At 44.2% G+C, this 21,543-nt stretch overlaps 1 protein-coding gene across 3 annotated transcripts in view; it reads left to right on the forward strand.

Moving 5' to 3' along the window:
* PRICKLE4 (prickle planar cell polarity protein 4) overlaps window positions 1-18,628 on the forward strand; it is a 118,533-nt gene extending 99,905 nt beyond the window's left edge. For 2 of the 3 annotated variants that reach the window (XM_073542491.1, XM_073542490.1), the window contains exons 5-7: window positions 2,106-2,312; window positions 17,397-17,583; window positions 17,923-18,628. In XM_073542491.1, the coding sequence (XP_073398592.1) occupies window positions 2,106-2,312; window positions 17,397-17,583; window positions 17,923-18,488 (960 nt within the window). In that variant the 3' untranslated portion in view covers window positions 18,489-18,628. The remainder of the gene's footprint in view (window positions 1-2,105; window positions 2,313-17,396; window positions 17,584-17,922) is intronic. The other variant, XM_073542492.1, reaches the window with a different exon arrangement.
* Window positions 18,629-21,543: the final 2,915 nt, after the last annotated feature.

The following is a 21,543-nucleotide window of genomic DNA, read 5'->3' on the forward strand; positions in this document are numbered from 1 at the left end:
CAACGGGAGGCGGGTTATTGTCGGCATAGGCGTGGGTGTGGACACGCGTGAGACAGCCTCTGCGACTGCCTGAGCAGCGGCCACTGTAGCATTCGCAGCTGAGGTGGAGCTCTCAATAGCCGCCAACCTGCTCTCCAGCTGCCGAATGTACCACTGTAGCTACTGCAGGTCCGCCATTACTAGCCAGACCCTGGCGCTAGTATAATGTTAGGGACGGCGGAACGCACTAAATATAAAATAATAGAAAGTGTGTTCGCTGCCCGGGGTCCACCGTGCAGAGGTGTTGAACTGCTGCTATATAATGGCAGACGCACAATATGACGGTATATCGCACACGGGTTGAGCGTCACCCGGTGTGCACTGGGCGTACTGTTACATTCACAGAGGCGCCTTAAGGCATAAACATAAATGCCGAGCCTGTTGACCTCACAGGTCTCAGCAGTGTGCACGCACGGTGTATGGTCACAGGACTCGGGCCCAAGACACAGGGTCGGTGTCCGTCTAGACCTACCGTGCATGCGGCGTCGCTACCGTGGACGCCCCACAAGTGCTGCTGACCGCAGCGCGGCAACTGACTCGGCCGCTATACGACAATGCCCAGGAGGGGTGCACTGTCGGACGCTAGCTCTGTGGAGATGAGCACTGTGGCTTGTAGCATGCCGCCGACTCTAAGGCTAAGTCCCTATCCACACTCGTAATATCAGAGGGAGGGGATTTTAATGAGTCATTCGCAGGTTCATGCATCCATCATCATTCACACAGTAGCAATTAGAGACTATACTAGCGCATGGCCATGCGGACCATTTATAGCTGTGCGGGACCTTCCAGATCTCTGGGATGGACCAATCAGATCAGGAGAAGGACCTGAGCACGTGACTCCCGATCTCCAATGGGAATTCGTCTCGTGAGCATGCCCAGTAGCGTGACGAGAGGACTTAGCCACTGGAGTGGCTTGCTGCAGGGCAGCCTGCGCTGCTATTGCTGACCCAGAGGTGGCAGCAACAACCAGTCCTACAGAGCTGGTCTGAGCAGAGCGCCTGCGACACCGAGATTGCTGTGCAGGCTCCTGAGGGGTCGGAGAAGAATGGGAGACCGCAATATGCAAGGCTCTGGATTCCCGCTGTGCAGCTGCAGGAACTCGACGCCTAACACTGAAAGGCAGAGAAGAAGGCATGCCAGTGTTGCATTGTCCTGATGGAAGTGTGCAGGGAGTCACAGGCGGAGGAGTTAAATGCCTGCGATCGGTGCTAGCACCAATCGTGGGCGTTGCTGCGTGGTCACCTGTCACATACAGCTGACGCCCAAACCCGATCACCGCGGTACTCGGCGTGAGGCCACGCGATTTGTGTGCCGTACTAGTACTGCTGTTTGCGGGAACGCTTCTCCCGCAGAGCTGTACTAGTACGGCGCATTTCGAGAAGGGGTTAAAAATACTGGCTATTAGTTTATGATGGGAATCCACTCTCTCCCAGGTGGCAGCGGGCTAAATGAGTGTTTTTGCTTACAGTAAAATCAATACTAAAGTTTATTCTGACTGTGTGCCCCGTGCTCTACTTAATGTATCCGGTAATCCACCATGCTATCACTACTCCATTCATAGCACAAGAAAACATATATAGGAACAAGTTAATATTGCTTTGCAATGTACACCTGCTCATAGTCCGCAAACGAGACGAAATTAAGATAAGGAATCCAGAGGTGATAGAGGTGTCTCTCAAAAATCAAATGTTTGTACTGCCTCCCTCGGTGACGTAACTGGAAAACTATGGAGGGAAAAAATGTCTTGCACGTTTTGAAAAGAAGCGCTTTCCTTCATTAAGGGCTATTGGTTTTTCCAGAATGGCTGCTTTTTATATAGGATGAGGCAGCGGGTTCCACATTTGAGTACAATATGAGCATGAGAATAAATATATATTTTAGTATGATTGTAGGTTTTTTCAGGAAAGTTTTAAGACGTCTAAAATGTTCATTCATATTACAGAAATATTGTAGCCTAGACAGTTATCATTTTTACATTTTGGCACCAATCATACATGAAGACATTTTATTTTTGGTATTTTTGCTTTGAAATGTTAACTTTTTTTTTGCTTATGATTTCTCTGTAGTGTGGTGACAAGATTCTGGTGGGAGACACGGCAGTGTGCACAGAAGGGTTGCAAGATGAGAATCTTCGATGGCATCTTAAATGTTTTGTTTGTGAGACATGCCACCTTCCCTTGTCACAGTTCATATACTTTATGCAGGACAGCAGAATATACTGTGGTCGTCACCATGCAGAACTTACTAAAGCACGTTGTGCTACCTGTGACCAGGTAATGGAGAAACTGCCAAAATGGTAAACTGAATGCTAACCCTTAATTCTGATTTTCTTGTTCTTTAATTGATTTATTATTTTAGATGACACTCCTAAAAATATGAGGAAAATGTTTTAAAACTGATGGAAGAAAAAACTAGGTTTTTATAAGGGTCATTACAGGGGCTCTCTGGTCTAAAACAAGTCTGTTGTCATTGTGAGGATTCTGCAGTGTCAGCGCCGGGTATTGCGGGTCACGTGACCATAAGTATACTTCTGACCAGAATCTGACTAGAGTGTTTCAGGCGTGCTCAATGCAAAAATGTGTTGTGTGAGGCCAGAATTAGTCTACTCAAATTCAGGCCAGGCGTATACTTATGGCATACTTGTGGTTTCTTTCTTGGCATTGAGACTGGAAAATATTCACAGCGTGCAGCTTGTGCGCTGTGAGGATTCACAAGTCTGCAATTATATAGTTACTGCAAACTTGTTTTAGTCTGAACAACTCCTTTAAGATTGGCATTTTGTTCTCCAGCCTTAATGAAGGGAGCTCTGTGGTTCTTTACTTTAGTGAATTTGTCACATCTTTCAACTGTTCTGTTCCACCTCCAGAAATGTATGCCAGTAATGTAATAATTGACACCACCTTGTTGCATAAATTATGATGAACTTGTCATGCTTCATCCCGCTCACTTTCCACCTGCTTTTTAAAAAGTTGGTGGAAATGGCCAGGATTAACTTTTACAAATGCCAAAATTCATAACATTTTCCCAACATTTCTATCAGTTTTACATGAGAATTCTAGCAAAAATTGTTGCAGAATCTGGCCCTAAGAGTACCTCATAACTAATCAGAGTGCAGTTTTTTTTAAATTGAATGGTTGCTATGAGCATCAGCTTTTTATCATGTTATTTAAGAGGTTGGAGGGTTTGGCCTGCCATTTCATATCCTATGCACTGCATAGATGATTTAAAAAAAAAAAAAAAGGAATGCGCATTGAAATATTAATCTAGTGGACATTTTCTTGCACTGGAAATAGGCGGTCATGTGACTGCAAGTATGCGCTTTACATACTTCTTGCCACATTTTGACTAGACGTGTCTGGCATTGGTTAATACACTTGAATTGATTGAAGCTCCGCACTTTTAGTCTGCACATGACTGCATGTATGCAAATCACATATTTGCGGTCACGTGCCGGCCTCTGACATCAGAGAATCCTCACAGCATGGAATGCGCATGCGCTGTGAAGATTCATAAGTTTGCAGTCCTCCTAAGGCCAGACAACCCCTTTAGATGCTTGCCCTTTTTTAGAAACCTTGAGAGGTTAAAACGTTCAAATGTGGACCCCACAGTTGTTAACCATTTTCTTTTGAGCAGGGTGATACCCCACATGTGATTAAAAAGTTCTGTTTGGACATACGGCAGGACTCTGAAGGGAAGAAGCAACATTTGGTATTTGGAGTGTAAACTTGACTAGAATAAATAGCAGACTCCATGTCTCTTAACAGAGTTCCTGAGGTACAATGGGTGCAGAAAGTATTCAGACCCCTTTAATTTTTTTTAACTCTGTTTCATTGCAGCCGATTGGTAAAATCAAAAAGTTCATTTTTTTTTCTCATTAATGTACATTCTGCACCCCATGTTGACTGAAAAAAATGAACTAGTACAGCCATGAGTCGTCTTGGGAATGATGCAACAATATTTTCACACTTGGATTTGGGGATCCTCTGCCATGCTTCCTTGCAGATCCTCTCCAGTTCCGTCAGGTTGGATGGTGAACGTTGGTGGACAGCCATTTTCAGGTTTCTCCAGAGATGCTCAATTGGGTTTAGGTGGCTCTGGCTGGGCCAGTCAAGAATGGTCACAGAGTAGTTCTGAAGCCACTCCTTTGTTATTTTAGCTGTGTGATTAAGGTCATAGTCTTGTTGGAAGGTGAACCTTAGACCAAGTTTGAGGTCCAGAGCACTCTGCAAGAGGTTTTCATCCAGGATATCTCTGTACTTGGCAGCATTCATGTTTCCTTCAATTGCAACCAGTCGCCCTGTCCCTGCAGCTGAAAAACACCCCCATAGCATGATGCTTCCACCACTATGTTTCACTGTTGAGATTGTATTGGGCAGGTGATGAACAGTGCCTAGTTTTCTCCACACATACCACTTAGAATTGTCACCAGAAAGTTCCATCTTCGTCTCATCAGACTAGAGAATCTTATTTCTCATAGTCTGGGGAGTCTGTCATGTGTTTTTTTAGCAAACTTTATGTGGGCTTTCATATGTCTGCCACTGAGGAGAGGCATCCGTTGGGCCACTCTGCCATAAAGGCCCGACTGATGGAGGGCTGCATTGATAGTTGACTTTGTGGAACTTTCTCCCATCTCCCTACTGCAACTGTGGAGCTCAGCCACAGTGATCTTGGGGTTCTTCTTTACCACTAAGGCTCTTCTTCCACAATTGCTCAGTTTGGCTGGATGGCCAGGTCTAGGAAGACTTCTGGTGGTCCCAAACTTCTTCCATTTAAGGATTATGTGCTCTTATGTATCTTGAGTACTGCAGAAACGCTTTTAACCTTGGCCAGATCTGTGCCTTGCCACAATTCTGTCTCTGAGCTCATTTGCCAGTTCCTTTGGCCTCATGATTCTCCTTTGGTCTGACATGCACTGTGAGATCTTATATAGACAGGTGTGTGCCTTTACAAATCAAGTCCTGTCAGTTTAATTAAACACTGCTGGACTCCAATGAAGGAGTAGAACCATCTCAAGGAGGATCACAAGGAAATAGACAGCATGTAACTTAAATATGAGTGTCTGAGCAAAGGTTCTGAATACTTATGACCATGTGATACTTCAGTTTTTCTTTTAATAAATTTGCAAAAATTTCTACATTTCTGTGGTTTTTTCCGTCAAAATGGGGTGCAGAGGACACATTAATGAGAATTTTTTTTTTAGAATTTACCAAATGGCTGCAATGAAACAGAGTGAAAATTTTGAAAAGGTCTGAATACTTTCCGTACCCACTGTAACTAAACAGCAGAAACCACTACAAGTTACCCCATTTCGGAAACTAGACCCATCAAGGAATTCATGTAGGCGTTAAACATTTTGATCCCAAGGGTGCTTCACAGAACTTTGCAAAATGTGAATGTGAAAACAAATTTTTTTTTTTTCTCTTTAATTTCCTCTAAAATGTTGTTTTGGCTCCAAATTTGTAATTTTCACTATAAATTACAAAAGAAAATGGACCCCAAAAATTATTGTGCAATTTCTTCTGAACGATATTGTGACCCCATATGTGGTCAAAAACTGCTGTTTGTCAAAAAACAGGGCTCAAAGGAAAGAAATGAGCGCCATTTGACTTTTGGAGAGTAAATTTGGTTGGTATAGATTGTGAATGCCATGTCACACTTGCAGAGCACCTGAACTACAGAAACACTTCACAAGTGACCCCATTTTGGAAACTAGACCCCCTCAAGGAATTCATCTAGGGGTGTACTGAGCATTTTTAACCAACAGATGATTCGCAAAACTTTGACTTAAAAAATGTCCAATAAAATACTGTTTTAGCATGAAATTTATAATTTACTCAAGGGGTAACAGGAGAAAATGGACCCCATAATTTGTCATGCAATTTCTCCCGAACACAGTGAAACCATACTGTGGGGAAAATAAGTATTTGATACACTGATGATTTTTCAAGTTTTCCCACCTATAAAAAAATGGAGAGGTCTGTAATTTTTATTGTAGGTACACTTCAACTGTGAGAGACTGAAACTTAAAAAAAAAAAAAAATTCCAGAAAATCACATTGTGATTTTTACATATTTCATTCAATAAAATGCTAATTAAGTATTTGATACAATACAAAATCAGAGCTTAATATTTGGTGCAGAAACCTTTGTTTGCAATTACAGAGGTCAGACGTTACTGTAGTGCTTGACCAAAATTGCACACACTGCAGCAGGGATTTTGGCCCACTCCTCCATACAGATCTTCTCCAGATCTTTGTTTTCGGGGCTGTCGCTGGACAACATTGAGTTTCGGCTCTCTCCAAAGATTTTTATTGGGTTCAGGTCTAGAGATTATTTAGGCCACTCCAGGACATCAAAATGCTTCTTGCGGAGCTGCTACTAAGTTGCCCTGGCTGTGTGTTTCGGGTCATTGTCGTGCTGGAAAACCCAGCCACGACCCATCTTCAATGATCTTAGTGAGGGAAGGAGGTTGTTGGCCAAAATCTCACAATACATGATGGATCCCATCCATCCTTGCTTCAATACAGTGCAGTTGTCCCATCCCCTTTGCAGAAAAGCACCCTCAAAGTATGTTTTCTTCACCATGCTACAAGGATCGGACTGTGTTCTTGGCGTTGTACTCATTCTTCTTCATCCAAACACTGCGAGTGGAGTTGGTACCAAAATGTTCGGTGTTGGCCTTATGTGACCACATGAACTTCTCCTATGCCTTCTGTGGATCATCCAGATGTTCATTGGGGAACTTCAAATGGTCCCAGACTTGTGCTGGCGTGAGCAGGGGGGTCTTGCATGTCCTGCAGGATTTTAATCCCATGACAGCGTAGTGTGTTACTAACTGTTATATTTGAGACTGTGATCCCAGAGCTCTTCAGGTCATTGACCTCGTCCCCCCGTGTAGATCTGGGCTGATTACTGACCTTTCTCATAATTATCCTTACCCTGTGGGACCATATCTTGTATGGAGCTCCAGACAGAGGAAGATTGACAGTCATCTTGGGTTTCTTCCATTTTCTTGTGACTTGTAGGATTTTCTGCTTCTAACAGGTGGTGCTATAGAGTTCAAGTCCTCTAACTCTATGTGAATTTTAATATGCAAATTGCCTCTTCAGAGGAGCATTGCATGGTGAATAAGGCTCCTTACCTTGGCATGCCAGAGCCAGTATATCACTCTCCACAAAAAGAAACGTTACACCTTAGACCTCAGTCCAGAGCCTCTCACCTAGCCAGATCATACTTTGCACTGACCAGGGCCAATAGCCCGAAACACCATGTCTGCAAATTGAGATTCTGATTTATCCTAAGTTGTTAAGGAAATTTGGATGGATAGACCTACAGCTGTGTGTGCTGCGGCTGCTCCCAATTAAAACAGAGTCTTTTTGAGCGCTCAAAGGAATGAAAACACTATACACTGATAATAGCAGCAAACATTCCACCAGAACGCTGGACGTTTATTGCACATACATAGTTTTATAATTACGTATAGAAAGGAGTGGTTGGTAAATTAACATAAGGCTGAACTTCTATCTTATTGGCTGGTTTGAGTATATGAAAGTGTCTAACAAAAGGATGATTCAGCAATACATTATTTATTGTAGCCATTTTCCTGCCTTTCTCAAAGATGGAGACATCAGTTGGAACATCTGGTGCTAGTTCCTGTTTTCCATGTCTAGGGACACATCACAAGATACTCTGGTTTGAGCTAGATGGTTCACGAGGTCGCTGGGCCATTCTGAGCAATTGATTATAGATTTCATGTTAGCTATGATTATATATATATATATATATATATATATATATATCTCAGTATATAGTAATGTGCATGCAAGTGAGATCTATATGAAATGCATATATATTTCCATCACAATCCCCCCCTTAGATATCACTTGCCCTAATCCTGCTCCTGTCCCAAAGCGCTGCAACTTTTATGCTGCCAGTGGGCTGACGCATGCCTAGTGCATACACCCCCCCCCCCCCCCCCCCCGTACAGACTTTCGCAAATGGGTGGTTGGTCAGGAGATCTGTCCCTAATGGGGGTTCATTGTATTGTAATCAAAGTCTCTTAGTTAGCAGTCTATGTAGTCAGTGGTGTGTATTCTTTAATCAGGTAGGTAATTTATTCAGTCAGACAGGACATCCACAGCATCATTCCAACTTAGGAATATCTTCTGGTATGAGAGCTTACTTGCATTGCGATGCGTGGATCTTCCCTCCAGGTTGGTGTCGTCAGCAGCACTTGGAGAAGGGCCATCAAATCTGGGATCGAGTGCTCTCCTTACAAACTTTGTTTCACCAACACTCAGTCTCCTGGCTTCAGGGCATGCATACCAGGTACCGATTCTGGATCTGGCAATAAAGAAAAAAGCTCGAGAATGGACATTAGCAATTTTCTTGCTGAGTTCAATTACACAAGCAGACAAAGTATCATATTGCATAGTCAACTGCTGAGGGAAGAATACCCCTAACCTGGGATTAGACTCAAAATTTCATATTGGTGACAGCTTTTTCTGGGCCTATGGGAGTGTCTAATGCCATGGTTTGTTTGTCTCTTGGGCAATTTTCAACATGCTGCTCTTAAGTGTCCCACTTAGTCTATGTTGCCGCTATTTTGGGGATGGTGGAAAATGTGTAGGCCTAAGTCTGACCCTACTGCTGACCAGATCTCTCGTGTCAAGTTTGCTGTGAATGTGGGTCCCTGATCACTCGCCATCACCTCTTGAACCCCGTATCTGCACACTATTTCTTAGAATAGCTTCTTTGCAGTAGTCTTTGCAGACTGGTTCCTTACTGCGAAAGCTTCTGGCCAGATGATGTGGGGGAACTTTTTCCCACTCGTCCAGTGTTGCATTTGTCGGAGGTCAAACAGCTGCTGGGAAATTTGGCTGTTAAGGTGGGAGTCCAATCAGATCATTCATCTGTGTCTTCAGTCTGTGCGCGGGCCCATGTGCCCATTGAACCACCATAGGGTACATACTTTGAGGTAGACAGGTTTTGGAGTCCAGTGCTTTGAGATACACAGACAGGGTTTGCTTTGAGGTAGACAGAGTTTTGGAGTCCAGTGCTTTGAGGTAGACAGGGTTTTGGAATCCAATGCTTTTGCCTTTCTTCCTTCATATGTTGTCCCTTCAGCATCCAGCTTTCCTTCTCGTCCTCTGGAGTCTGGTCCTGCAACTTGAACAGATCCCAGGACGTCATTTTGTCAGGTTTTCTTGTCTTCAGTCGTCATGTAGTAGCCGTCCGGCTCTACGACCTCTCCCACTTTTCCATATTGTCTTCCTCTGGCTGCTTCTTTGGCTGCCACGTCTGCCATGCTGTTGCCCCGTGCCTCTACTGTATTCAGTTTTCCTTGTGCCTTGACTGTTAACACTGCCACCACATTTGGAATTTGGAGAGCGTTCAACAGGTCCCTGATGGCTCCATGATGCTTCATGGTCGTCCCGCTTGCTGTGATGAAGTCCCTTGCAGCCCAGATGGGTCCAAAGTCGTGTGCTATGCCATGCGAGTACCTGGAATCGGTATAGACATTTGCAGTTTTGTCCTTCGTCAGCGCTATCAGTTCCGCTTCTTGGGCTGACAAGCTAGGCGACAAACTTCTGGACCATAGGATTTCTTGATTGCTGGTCACTGCACATCCCGTGTGGAATCTTCCTTCATCAGCAGCAAATCTGGAGCCATCTACAGTATCCTGCAGATTTTGTTCTGAAGATTCCGTCTCCGCATCCCCCCTTGGGAGTGAGAGTAGAGTCAGGCAACAGCTGAGAGCACTGGAGGGCGGTGGAGAGAGGATCTCTATCGGTTGTCCAAGAATGACGTCAGCAGCCTTGTCCAGGAGGGCGTGCGCTGCAAAAACTGTTTTCATGCAGGAGGGGGCCCCCCTTGCAACTGGATCCAGGTGGGCTGAGAAGTAGCCTAGAGGCCTCTGTCTTTCCTCCATGGGTCTATTTTAGGACGCCAGTAGCATGACCTTCTTTTTCCATTTGGTAAAGATGGAATGGCTTCTCGTAGTCAGGGAGACCTAGAGCTGGCTCAGAGACTATGGAGTCTTCCAGTTTCCTGTACGAAATGAAGGCTGCATACGACAGGAGGAACGGTGTTGCATTGATGCAATCGTACAGAGGCTGCGTTAAGACTGGAGCAACAGGGATCCAAGTTCTGTAATACGAAACTAGACCAAGGAAGGCCTGCAGCATCTTCGGAGATGTTGGGGGAGCCATCTTCTCAGTGGTCTTCCGGTCATCTGTCAAGCGTTTTGTCTGGCGGGCAATACTGTGTCTCAGGAACGTAACTTGCTTTTTCCAGGACTTGTGTTGCAGCTCTGCCAGGTAGAGTAGAAGAGACAAGGAAAGGGCTGTGCAGGTAGCGATGACTATGACTTCTGCATGTTCTGCAATCTAGTTGATGAGGATGGAGGACAATGCATTGGTGAGCTGTGAAGGGCTGTCCTAGGCCCTCTTGGGCATCACTGTCCATGTGTTCTGCACCCCCCTGGTGCGTGAAGGTAAACAGGAACTGGTCGTCCAGGTGAAGGGGGAACATTGAAGGAAGCATTGGACAGATCAATCACCGTGAGCACTGTTGCTGTGGCTGGCACGTTTGACAGCAGAGTGTGCATATTTCACACAATTGGGGTTTCAAACACGGTTGTTTCGTTCACAGCCCTCAGGTCATGCACCATTCTGAACTTGGCTGGTTCTCCTTTTACAGTACACTGCACGATGATTCCTATGGATGAGGCGGCCTAGTCTGGCCATGCTCTTCACAATGCCGTGAGGGACTCCCATCTTCTGGCACAGAGCCGGCAGGAAAACAAGCCGTTTACTGAGATCCCATTCATCAGAGATGGCGTCCAGCTGAGCTTTGTTGCTCTCCACCAAGGCGGTCACTGTGTTAATACCTGCTCTGATCACCGGGGTTTTTTTTGCTGGGATGCCTTCTTTACCAGCTTCTTGCTCAGCATGGGCCAGCAGCCATTCCTTTCTTCCGGCTTGGTCTCTGGTCAGCATTTGTGCACCAATTTAAAGAGTTGAGTGGTTGTCTTCCGGTCTAGGGCCTGGGTAAACTTCAGGGAGCACCTTCAGAATCTTGTCCAAGATGATCCTCTGGAGCTGGAAGCAGAGCAGCCATTTCACAAAGCGGGTGAGGTCCCTTTGGGTTGAAATATCCTGGCCCATGCCAAAGTTCTTAGGCCGTTTCTTGAACAGCGGTTTCACTTAGACCTTCAGTTGGTCAGAGACAGTTTGACTCTGGGTGATGGACAGGGGATGCTGGGCCTTATGAGGGTACGGGGTTCCAGACTTGAGTGACACCCGCACTGGCGCAACTTGAAGTCTCTCTTGGACCATAGGCTTTTGGGTACTATGTCCAGCACCTCCTTGGGTAGGCTTGCACCGGTTGTTTGAGGCTCTTGTAGGGCCACAAGCATGATTGATTCTTCTTGGGTCAGGGGTGGAGAAAATGTCATGGTCACATCTTCCAGGAACACTTTGGTCACCTTCAGCTTCTGCAGTAGGTCTGGTCCCATTAGGTTGAGTGGACAGGTCTCCACCATAAACTGGAACAGGATGGAGTGTCCTGGCTGTGTTCACACGCTCAGGGGCTTGTAAGCTGGGATTGTCTGACTTGACCATCAATCCCCACACAAGACACAGAGTGTTCTGATAGGCAGGTGGGGTTGGGGAGTTCCCAGCAGTGAATCACAGACAGACACACATGAATAGACATCCGGGATAAATCGAAGCCCTCTTTGTTTTGTGACGCATAGTAGAAGCAGCACGGGTAACCGATAACTGCCAATCACACAGGGTATACTCCACTCTGGCACCCAGGAATGTTACCACTCTGTACCGGTCGTCCCGCCTAGCCCACCCATAAATGAATCTGTGATAACTCCACCAAGCTGCCACCACCCGTGCCTGGCTAGGCCTCTCCTGTCCCTCCGATGCGCAGGTGAATCTGTGACAACTTGTCAGGAGACTTGACTAGTGATATCTCTCTAAGCCACCACCACCCACACCTGGATGGGCTTCTCCTGTCCCTCCGATTCACGAGTGAATCTGTGAGGACTTATCTGAGAGATTCAACTTCCTGCTATCTGTTTCCCAGCAACCGCAAGCAAAACCAGTCACCGTTCCAACAATTTTTCTCCCGGATCTTGACAGACATGAAACACACACACACACACACACACACACACACACACACCACGCAGCAGACACCTTTGACTTATATCCCAGGGTTTGGATAAGAGCATGGACTTTTACACTATCTGGGAAATGCGATGGTGACCACACCTGACCGGCAAGAGGTATAGACCCGGACTGGGCACAGGGGACATTCAGGTAGGATAACCAGATTTTCTTACCTTACTTATGGAGCTGCGCAGTTTCTGTCCCCATGAGCCAAGGCCATGGCCGACACCTCCGTCTCTCCGGTCAGCAGGGTCCCCGTGCATTTCGTCCACTGCCCCACCTTGGGCGCCAAATGTTATGGAAATTTGGATAGATAAATCTATCCCTGTGTGTGCTGCGGCTGCTCCCAATTAAAACAGAGTCTTTTTGATCGCTCAAAGGAATGAAAACACTATACACTGATAATAGCAGCAAACATTCCACCAGAACACTGGAGGTTTATTGCACATACATAGTTTTATAATTACGTATAGAAAGGAGTGGTTAGTAAGCTAACATAAGGCTGAACTTATATCTTATTGGCTGGTTTGAGTATATTAACATATATGGAGGTGTCTAACAAAAGGGTGATTCAGCAATACATTATATACTGTAGCCATTTTCCTGCCATTCATCAAAGATGGAGGCATCAGTTTGAACATCTGGTGCTAGTTCCTGTTTTCCATGTCTAGAGACACATCACAAGATACTCTGGTTTGAGCTAGATGGCTCACGAGGTCACTGGGTCATTCTGAGCAATTGATTATAGAGATCATGTTAGCTGTCATTATATAATATGTATATATCAGAATATAGTAATGTGCATGCAAGTGAGATCTATATGAAATACATATATATATTTCCATCACAAAGTCATATTGTAAGACTCTGTTAAAAGGTCGATAGTGACTTCTAGGATTGCTCCATTCAACAGGTGGCATTATAAAGTTCAAGTCCTCTTCATTTCTGAAGAGGCAATTTGTATATTCCATTTTCTAATTGTGCCAACAGTTGTTGCCTTCTCACCAAGTTGCTTGCCTATTGTCATGTAGCCCATCCCTGCCTTATGCAGGTCTACAATTTTGTCCCTGGTGTCCTTAGCGCAAAAATAAAACACACTTTTACATTTTTAGTTAAATGTAACAAAAAGTTTTATTCACCTAACTCCCATTCCATTGAAATCCATGCCTCATGTACACACTAACACTGGCTTACCGGCTGTTTTATCACAGGGCGGAGTGTTTGACAGTGACCTATGAACTCAGTGGCCGCTGGAACTTCTGCATCATTTACAAATAGGGAAATGTTAGCTCTCTGAAATAAGCAGCTGCGAGCCCCTGCTGTGTCTTTCTTCTGCTTCCTTCCCTGGCCCAGGAGCTGTGGTATGCACTGTCTATGAACTTGAGCAGTTGAGTAGCTCTGCATATCTATTAGGTTAGTACATAATGGGCACGTTTAGAAGATTATCGCGGCAATAGGAACTTTTTTGTTTTCCAATATTTTTTATTAATTTTAACATTTTTATGAGGGAGGGGGAGTAGGGTACAGAACAAAAACAAGGGGATTAGGGTAGGGAGAACAAATCCCTGTAAAGACAGGGATATCCCCACAAAGTGGGGAAATAGACAGGCAAACATACAAACTGTACATACAATGCAGTAGTTCCAAAGCAAAATATTATTTAATATCAATAATACACAAATCAATTGTTGCTTAAATACAAACCTGTAGGAAGAAAAAGGTTAAAAGACAATGACAAATGCAAAGATCGTTATATTTATATAATAGCCGTAGGAAAAATCAGTACACATATTGTGCTATAAAATTTGCACAATTATGATAGCTTAAAAAACAAAACAAAAGATCAATGCACTTATTATGCTAATACTTAAAAAAAAAAAAAAAAAAAAAAATGAAGTACCCAAGTAAGTTATAAAAAATATGAATGCCTGTCCTGTCCGGAACATACTGTGATGTCCCTAAGACTGAGTGAAGGCCAAAAAAATTGGTTCAATCAAAAACTGTAAAGGTGGAAATATTTCTTCAGACTGTTTTATATATAATCTAGATTACTCAACGACAAATAAATCAGAATTGAAATTCGGTTCCTTACGAAAAAAAAACAAAAAAAACTGAAAGGATGGAAAAAATTTCTTTTCAGCCGCTTGATATAAAAAAAGAGTAACTAAAAACAACAGTTAAATAGCTCCTTCAGCCGAGACGAAGATCCGATTTCGAAGTGGAAGAAGTTCCGGGAGAATCCTCGGAGGACATTATTCCAATGCATTCAAGAAAGTCATTCCCCTCATCCGGGGTAGAGATAGGAACCAATCTCGATGCGTATTTCACCTGAAGAGTGGAGGAATGAGTCCAGGTGTAAGGAATCTCTGCGCGTCGGAGTTCACCAGTAGTATGGGAAAATGCTTTCCTTTTCTGTAAAGTGTCCTTTGAAAGATCCTTGAGGAAAATCAGATGACTATATTTGGAAGACAAGAATCTTGGATCTTTGGAGATACCCAGCAACGTGTTTCTTAGCCAATTGGGGTCAAAAGATACTATAGTGTCTCTTGCTAAATCATGAGGGAGAGTGGATGGCCTGCGAATCCTAAAAACCCTTTCAATCAGACACTTCTCATTGATGTCCGGGAACAAATGAGAGACCATTGACAATATGTAGCCCTTCAGTTGGGGAGCCTGAATTGACTCAGGAATCCCTCTGATCTTCACATTATTTTTTCTTCTAAAGTCTTCAAAGTTGGCCATATTAATTTTGAGAGAAGTAATGTCTTTTTGTAATTTATCCATGGAATCTGAAAATGAAGGAAGGCTCTGCGGCTGACTTGAGTCTAAAATCTTGTGATTTCTAAGAGTTTCGGGTATTTTTTGTTCTTTTGTGGCGTTACCGTAATCCTTCGTAGAAGTCGGGTAGGAGTCATCAGTTAAACGCATCAGGGTATATTTGAAGAGGTCTTTTACAAAAACTTCAGATGCTTTAGATTTATTTTGCATCTTAAACGGATTTCCCTGAAGGGTAGGAGTCCCCATAGAGGCGTTCAACGAGTCCAAAAAAGCTTTGCACAAACTGACCATAAAACCTTCAGTAGCGTAGTCATCTGAGGCGGGTATGGCATCTAGTAATAATGTATTTATCTCACATTTAGTTCCCCCCTCTGAAGAAGAGCCCGATGATAGAGGTTCATCCAATGCCTGATCACTGAGACAATCGCTCCCAAGTTCATCATATAAATCACCATCCGCAATAAATCCCTCCGAACAAAAACTGTCAAAATCGTATGATAAGCCATTTTTATCTGAGTGTCCCACTCGATCTCCTTTGTTAACATTATAGGATGACCCAAAAGACTCCAGACCACCATCGTTATACAGATCCTTAGCACCTTTCATCTGTGATCCCTCTACGTTGTTCTGGTGCACTTCCCCTTTACATTTAGGGATAAGAGTTGGAGGGACTGGGAAACAAGCATCCATTAGTAACCCCTGTATGAGTATTATGTTCATATAACTCTTTACCCCCATTATTCAGCCTGAGTCCAGTAGCATGTTCCCCAGCATCAAGAGTGGATTGTAGATCTGTGAGTGCAGGGATATGACCCTGCAAAACTGCAGATATAGGGATAACTTCCTGCTCATCGCTCCCTTTAAGCTTCAGTTGCCGCTTCTGAACCCGGTCTCCTCCACTACAGACTGACCTGGGTATAAACTCTGGTGCCTCAGAACGCAGAACCTTTCCTGCAGCTCTCCTCAGCTGTGCTGCCCGCTCTGCATTGCTGTGGTTTCTCCTCCCGGCTTGGTCTGACTCTGCAGGTGCCACCGCGCTGCTCCCCCGCTCCATCTTCACAGTCTTCTCTGTGTGCAGCCGCAGGGCTGTCACAGAGAAACCGTGGCTTCTCTCCCCAACATTGTCAGCATGTGAGGAGGTCGGAGCCTCCTCTTTCTGCTCACCACGCTCGCTCCATCTGTTTCTGGGAGCTGCAACAGGCCTCCCCGCCATGCTCCTCCGCTGTACTACTAGCTCTGCTTCCCTGCTGCTTCTCCTCCTGACATGAACATTCAGTGGAGGTGGCTTCATGCTGCTCCTTGGTCCTGGTATCATGCTCCTAGAAGTCGGGAATGCCGTGACAGACTTCCTCGTTGATGTCTCTCCATTCCTCTTCTCTGTCCCAGGCCTTGCTGTATTCACCTTCTTCCTTCCTGCAGGCAGTGTGGATGAGTCAGCAACTTTTGCAGACCCCTTTCTCTGCTCCATGAAAGGCTTTTTTTCTTGAGTAATCCGCAGCAATCTTCTAATTTTCCATTCCAGGCATATTCTTTTAGCTTTTACTCCAAAAAAAGTCCACTTCAGTATGCTTTTAGCTGCTTATTTAGGGGAAGTTGCAGGAGCTCCTGAGAAGCATGTCTGCTCCCTTCCCCTGCAAACCACGCCTCCAATAGGAACTTTTTTAACACCTCTAATTGTGGAACTTATTATTATTTCAAGACCAGTTTATTTAGAATGTACTTTATTTTGTGGGGTAATCCCTTTAAAACAAAATTCACTTTACTCATACTCTCAGTCTGATGTGTTTTTGTTTTTTTTTTTATATATAAATTAGTTGTTGTCCTTGGCTGAAATAGAGCCTGCAACTCGCTTCTCTGCAAGAATTATTGTAAAAAAATAGTAGAAAAGAGCGGCACTCACCGGGTAGTGTAGTCAAGGCTTTATTATAAAAGCATATCAGCGGGAGAACGGGTGCAAAAAGGGAATCGCAACGACGATCGTTTTGCGCTGCAAAGGTGCTTCCACAGGTTACCTGTGGAAGCGCCTTTGCAGCTCGAAACGATCGTCGTTGCGCTCTCCTTTTTGCACCCGTTCTCCCGCTGATATGCTTTTATAATAAAGCCTTGACTACACTACCCGGTGAGTGCTGCTCTTTTCTACTATTTTTTTGCTATGTGGATTAGCTTATTTTCCATGAATGTGCACCTAAGGGTAAAACAGTTGTATTGCCGGCTGCGTCTCTTTTATACACGTATGATGGTTCGGATGTGTGGACTATTGTGATGGTGCTCGCCTTCTACTTCTGGACTTTGTATTGTAAGAATTATTGTGCTGAACACTTTCCTTCAATAGCTGTGTTATTGTTTTTGAAAAATTAATGTTTGGAATTGCTGTTTTTTTTTTTTTCTGTTTTAGCTGATTATGTCGGAGAGATATACTATAGCTGAAGGTCTGTGCTGGCATGTGGAGCACTTCTGTTGCTGGGAATGCGACATGGTGTTGGGCGGAAGTCGATATATTATGAAATGTGGAAGACCTTTCTGCAGTAGCTGTTTCCAGCGAATTCATGCTGAAAGTTGCAAGGCCTGTGGTGAGCCTGTTGGTAAGTTGTCTTGCCAATAAACATGTTTTCCTTACATATAACTAATTATGCTATTGCCTGGATTTTTTTATGTGTAATATATTAATAACTCCTATTGCCATTTAAGGTGGATGTATATGTGTGGGTGTATAATTAATTTCTCATTTACCTAATTCACAGCCCCTTTGAGGGCGTCAGTCCACCAGTGCACTATAATTAATTAATTTTTATCGTATCTCTTTAGTAAGGCTTGTGTCGATTTCACAATTACTTCATGTATGCTTTCCTTATCATTAAACTACATAAACCTGAAAAACTGGCAAAGATAGCATGTGTATTCAATAATATTATGTTTTCCAGATCCTGATGGAGAACTTGTGACATTAAAAGGGATGTACTGGCATACAATACCCTCTTGTTTTTGTTGCTCCAGTTGCAGGACACCTCTCCACAGGTCAGAATCTGTGATTCATGATGACCATCTTTATTGCTCCCTACACTGTTTGTCATCTGGTCCTACAATGCAGTTTCCTTCCAAACATAGTAATGTGCGAAGAGCTTCAGATGCAGATTTCAGCCCTCAGATACATTGCACTACCTGGAAAACAAAGACTGGATCAAACGAAAAACAAATAAAACCCGGCCTCCACAAAACATGTTCTGCCACAAGGTGTCAAGAACTACTCCCAAGACTATTTATAGGTACAGAAAGAGAGACTCACAAATCCTGGCTGAAAGAATATAGCCAAGATGTTGAAGATGATGACAAAACTTCATGTTCATCATCAGACTCTGAGCCAGAAGGATTTTTCCTGGGCAGGCCGATTCCAAATTACTCACTCAGTGGGGGAACAAATTCACAGGCCTGTGGAAAGAGCACTTCCATAAAAAGAAATGACAGTCGAAAGAGCTGCAAGGTGTCCTAATATGCTCATCTCTTAGATTTCTCATGTTGTATTTAAAGACCATATTTATTTTGCAGCTATAAGCAATTGCCTGATTTGTATGATTTAAAAAGCTACAGAATGTATCATAATTATGCCCACATTAAATTGTTTGCAAAGGTCATGTGTTATTTATTTATTGGTGTAGTTGCATTAGATGATATTCTTAATATTTTTCCATTACTAACATTATATGACATTCACAAACCCACAGACACTATAGTTTTGTAGCCCATTGCAATCAATTAGACTCCATTATATTGATCCACACAACAGATCATTCTGTATGTGGTTGTCCAATTCCCAAAATTTCCTTTAGGCTATGTGCCCACGTAGCGTTTTATTCCGGACACTCAAAACCGGACTCCTTCCCAGAAATCGTGCGGTTTTTTTCCGCGCGATTTCACAGCGATTTTGCCGCGATTTTCGCGTGCGATATTCAAGCACTTTCCAAGCGAGTTGAAGCATCGCTTGGAAAGTGATTGACAGGTTGGTCACACTCGTCAAACATAGTGTTTGGCAAGTGTGAGCAGCTTTTTACTATTGAGGCTGCCTATGCGGCATCAATAGTAAAAGATAGAATGTTAAAATACTTAAAAAAAAAAAAAAAAAAAAAAATCGGGGTATATTTACCTTTCGGCGTCACGCGCTGCATTCCCGGCCTCAGTGTTCCCAGTAATGCCTTGCGAGACCTGTTATAACGTTGGTCTCGCGTTGCTATAGCGATCTCGCGAGACCACGTCATCACAGGACCTTGCCGCAAGGCATTACTGGGAACGCTGAGGCCGGGAATGCAGCGCGGGACGCCGGAAGGTAAATATACCCCGATTTTTTTTTTTATTTTTTTTTTTTTTTTTTTTTTTCAGGGGTATGGTACCCAGGGCCTGGAGGACAGTCTCCTCTGCTCCATACCGTGGGTACCAACCGCACATGAGACGCTTAACTTCCCGCATGGTGGGCATAGCCACATGCGGGAAGTAAGCGATTCTCATGCATTCCTATGGGTGCGGAATCGCGGCAATTCTTTGCGATTCCGCACAAAAGAATGACCATGCTGCGATTTTTTCCGCGATGCGATTCCGCCGCGGAAAAAAGCGCAGCATTAGCACAGCATGTGCTGAATGCATGGGGGGGCGTTCTGTACACTATTTTTAAACGTTTTCGCGCCGAAAATCGCGGCAAAAACGCTTAAAAATCGCTACGTGGGCACACAGCCTTATAAATGTCTTTTTACACCCCAAGCACTCTTGTAATTGGCTTATTATAGCATACCCTACAACTGTCACTATTCCGCTAATACATGTATGTTTTTGTTTATTTCACTTCCTTTTGACTTTTAGTTTGAGTAGTCTCAAAAGAAGTGTTATCAGAAGGATGGGCTGCAGTCACTTGCCTGCAGCATGTGTCACACCTCTTGGAAAAGGATATAATCAAGGGGCGGTGCTGTAGTGACTTACTACAGTTTGCCTTCTGAAGATGTCCAGGATTTATGACACTAAAGGGCCTGTCACACTAAGCGATATCGCTAGCAATATCGCTATAACTTGTGACGTTATAGCGATATCGCTGTGTCTGATACTTACCTACAACCCGCTCCCCCGCTGGTTATCTCGCTGATCGCGCGAGAACGTCCTGGACTGTTTCTCGTCATCAGCTTCCTGCGGCGCTTCCTGCTGTGACGACGAGCGACGCATGGAGCCGGGCGGGAGGACGCAGGATCGCCTGGTGTGACAGGTAAGTAGCGACCCCAGTCCCCAGCGATGTCGCTAGTGAGATCTGCCTGTGTTGCAGCTCACTAGCGACCACTTAGCGATGTACCAGCGATCCTGACCGTCATATCGCTGATCGGGATCGCTGGTACATCGCTAAGTGTGACAGTACTATAAGGGTACCGTTACACTTAGCGATGCACCAGCGATCCCGACAACGATGTGGATCGCTGATGCATCGCTATGTGGTCGCTAGTGAGCTGCCACACAGGCAGATCTCACCAGCGACATGTCGGGGGTCGCTACTTACCTGTCAGACGCGGCGATCCTGGCGTCCGCCCGCCTCCACACGTCGCTCGTCTCCACAGCAGGAAGCCCAGCAGGAAGTGGCCGATGAGAAATCGTCCAGGACATTCTCACGCGACCAACGATGAGCAGCGGGGGAGCGGGTCGGAGGTAAGTATCACATGCAGCGATATCGCTGCAACGTCACAAAATCGGTGACTTTACAGCGATATTGCTAGCGATATCGCAGTGTGTAACGGGGGCTTTACAGAGGCTGTGGGAGAGGTGACTGTAGTGATTGCAGCTTCTGCCAGCACCATAGATCCAGGACATCATCAGAGAGTGTAGGCGGGGGCAGTTGTCCCCCCGACCTGTGTCAGAACCGCTGCACACAGTAAACTAAGTGATACCTCCTTGAATTCAGGGTCTCTGCCTACATCATGTTCCTCTCAGGTGAGCAAGAATCTGGTGACATATTCCCTTTATGGCATTACACTTTACAATTCGGCTTTGCAAGATGTTCCGGTTTGATGGAAATAAAGTTTATTGACATACAATAAAAAGTGCTGCAACATGCCAATGTTTTTCAGTTTAATTTGTTAACCATTTTTAAGATCTATATTTTATTACATTGAGTAGAGTGATTCTTGTTTATGTCCAGGGACTACCAACGAAAATCAAAGTAGAACATCTCTCATCAAAATCTAAATTTGTACAGTAAAAATTGCATTAAAAAAATCTGTTCTTACCTAATTTGTTATGAACAATAGTTCTCCCATTTACCAGAAAGTAGGGATCCTAAAAATGCTGATCAGCCGAAACACCAAAGTATGTGAATATAGGCTCTTTCAGATGTCTGGTTTTCTCGTACAAGTTCTAACCATGTTTTTATTAACATGTACCTATGCGTTATAATATAGAATATATATATTTTATGGTGCTGCTCTCATGTTCTTGTATTCTTGCAGACTGAGTGATCAAAATTGGCAGAAACATGTTCAGAGTCTCCGATAAAACTTGCACACGCAAATCAATAGGTCCTT

Source organism: Dendrobates tinctorius, unplaced genomic scaffold (assembly GCF_039654945.1).
Source record: "Dendrobates tinctorius isolate UK_male_01 unplaced genomic scaffold, ASM3965494v1 ptg000127l, whole genome shotgun sequence".
Lineage (NCBI taxonomy): Eukaryota > Metazoa > Chordata > Amphibia > Anura > Dendrobatidae > Dendrobates > Dendrobates tinctorius.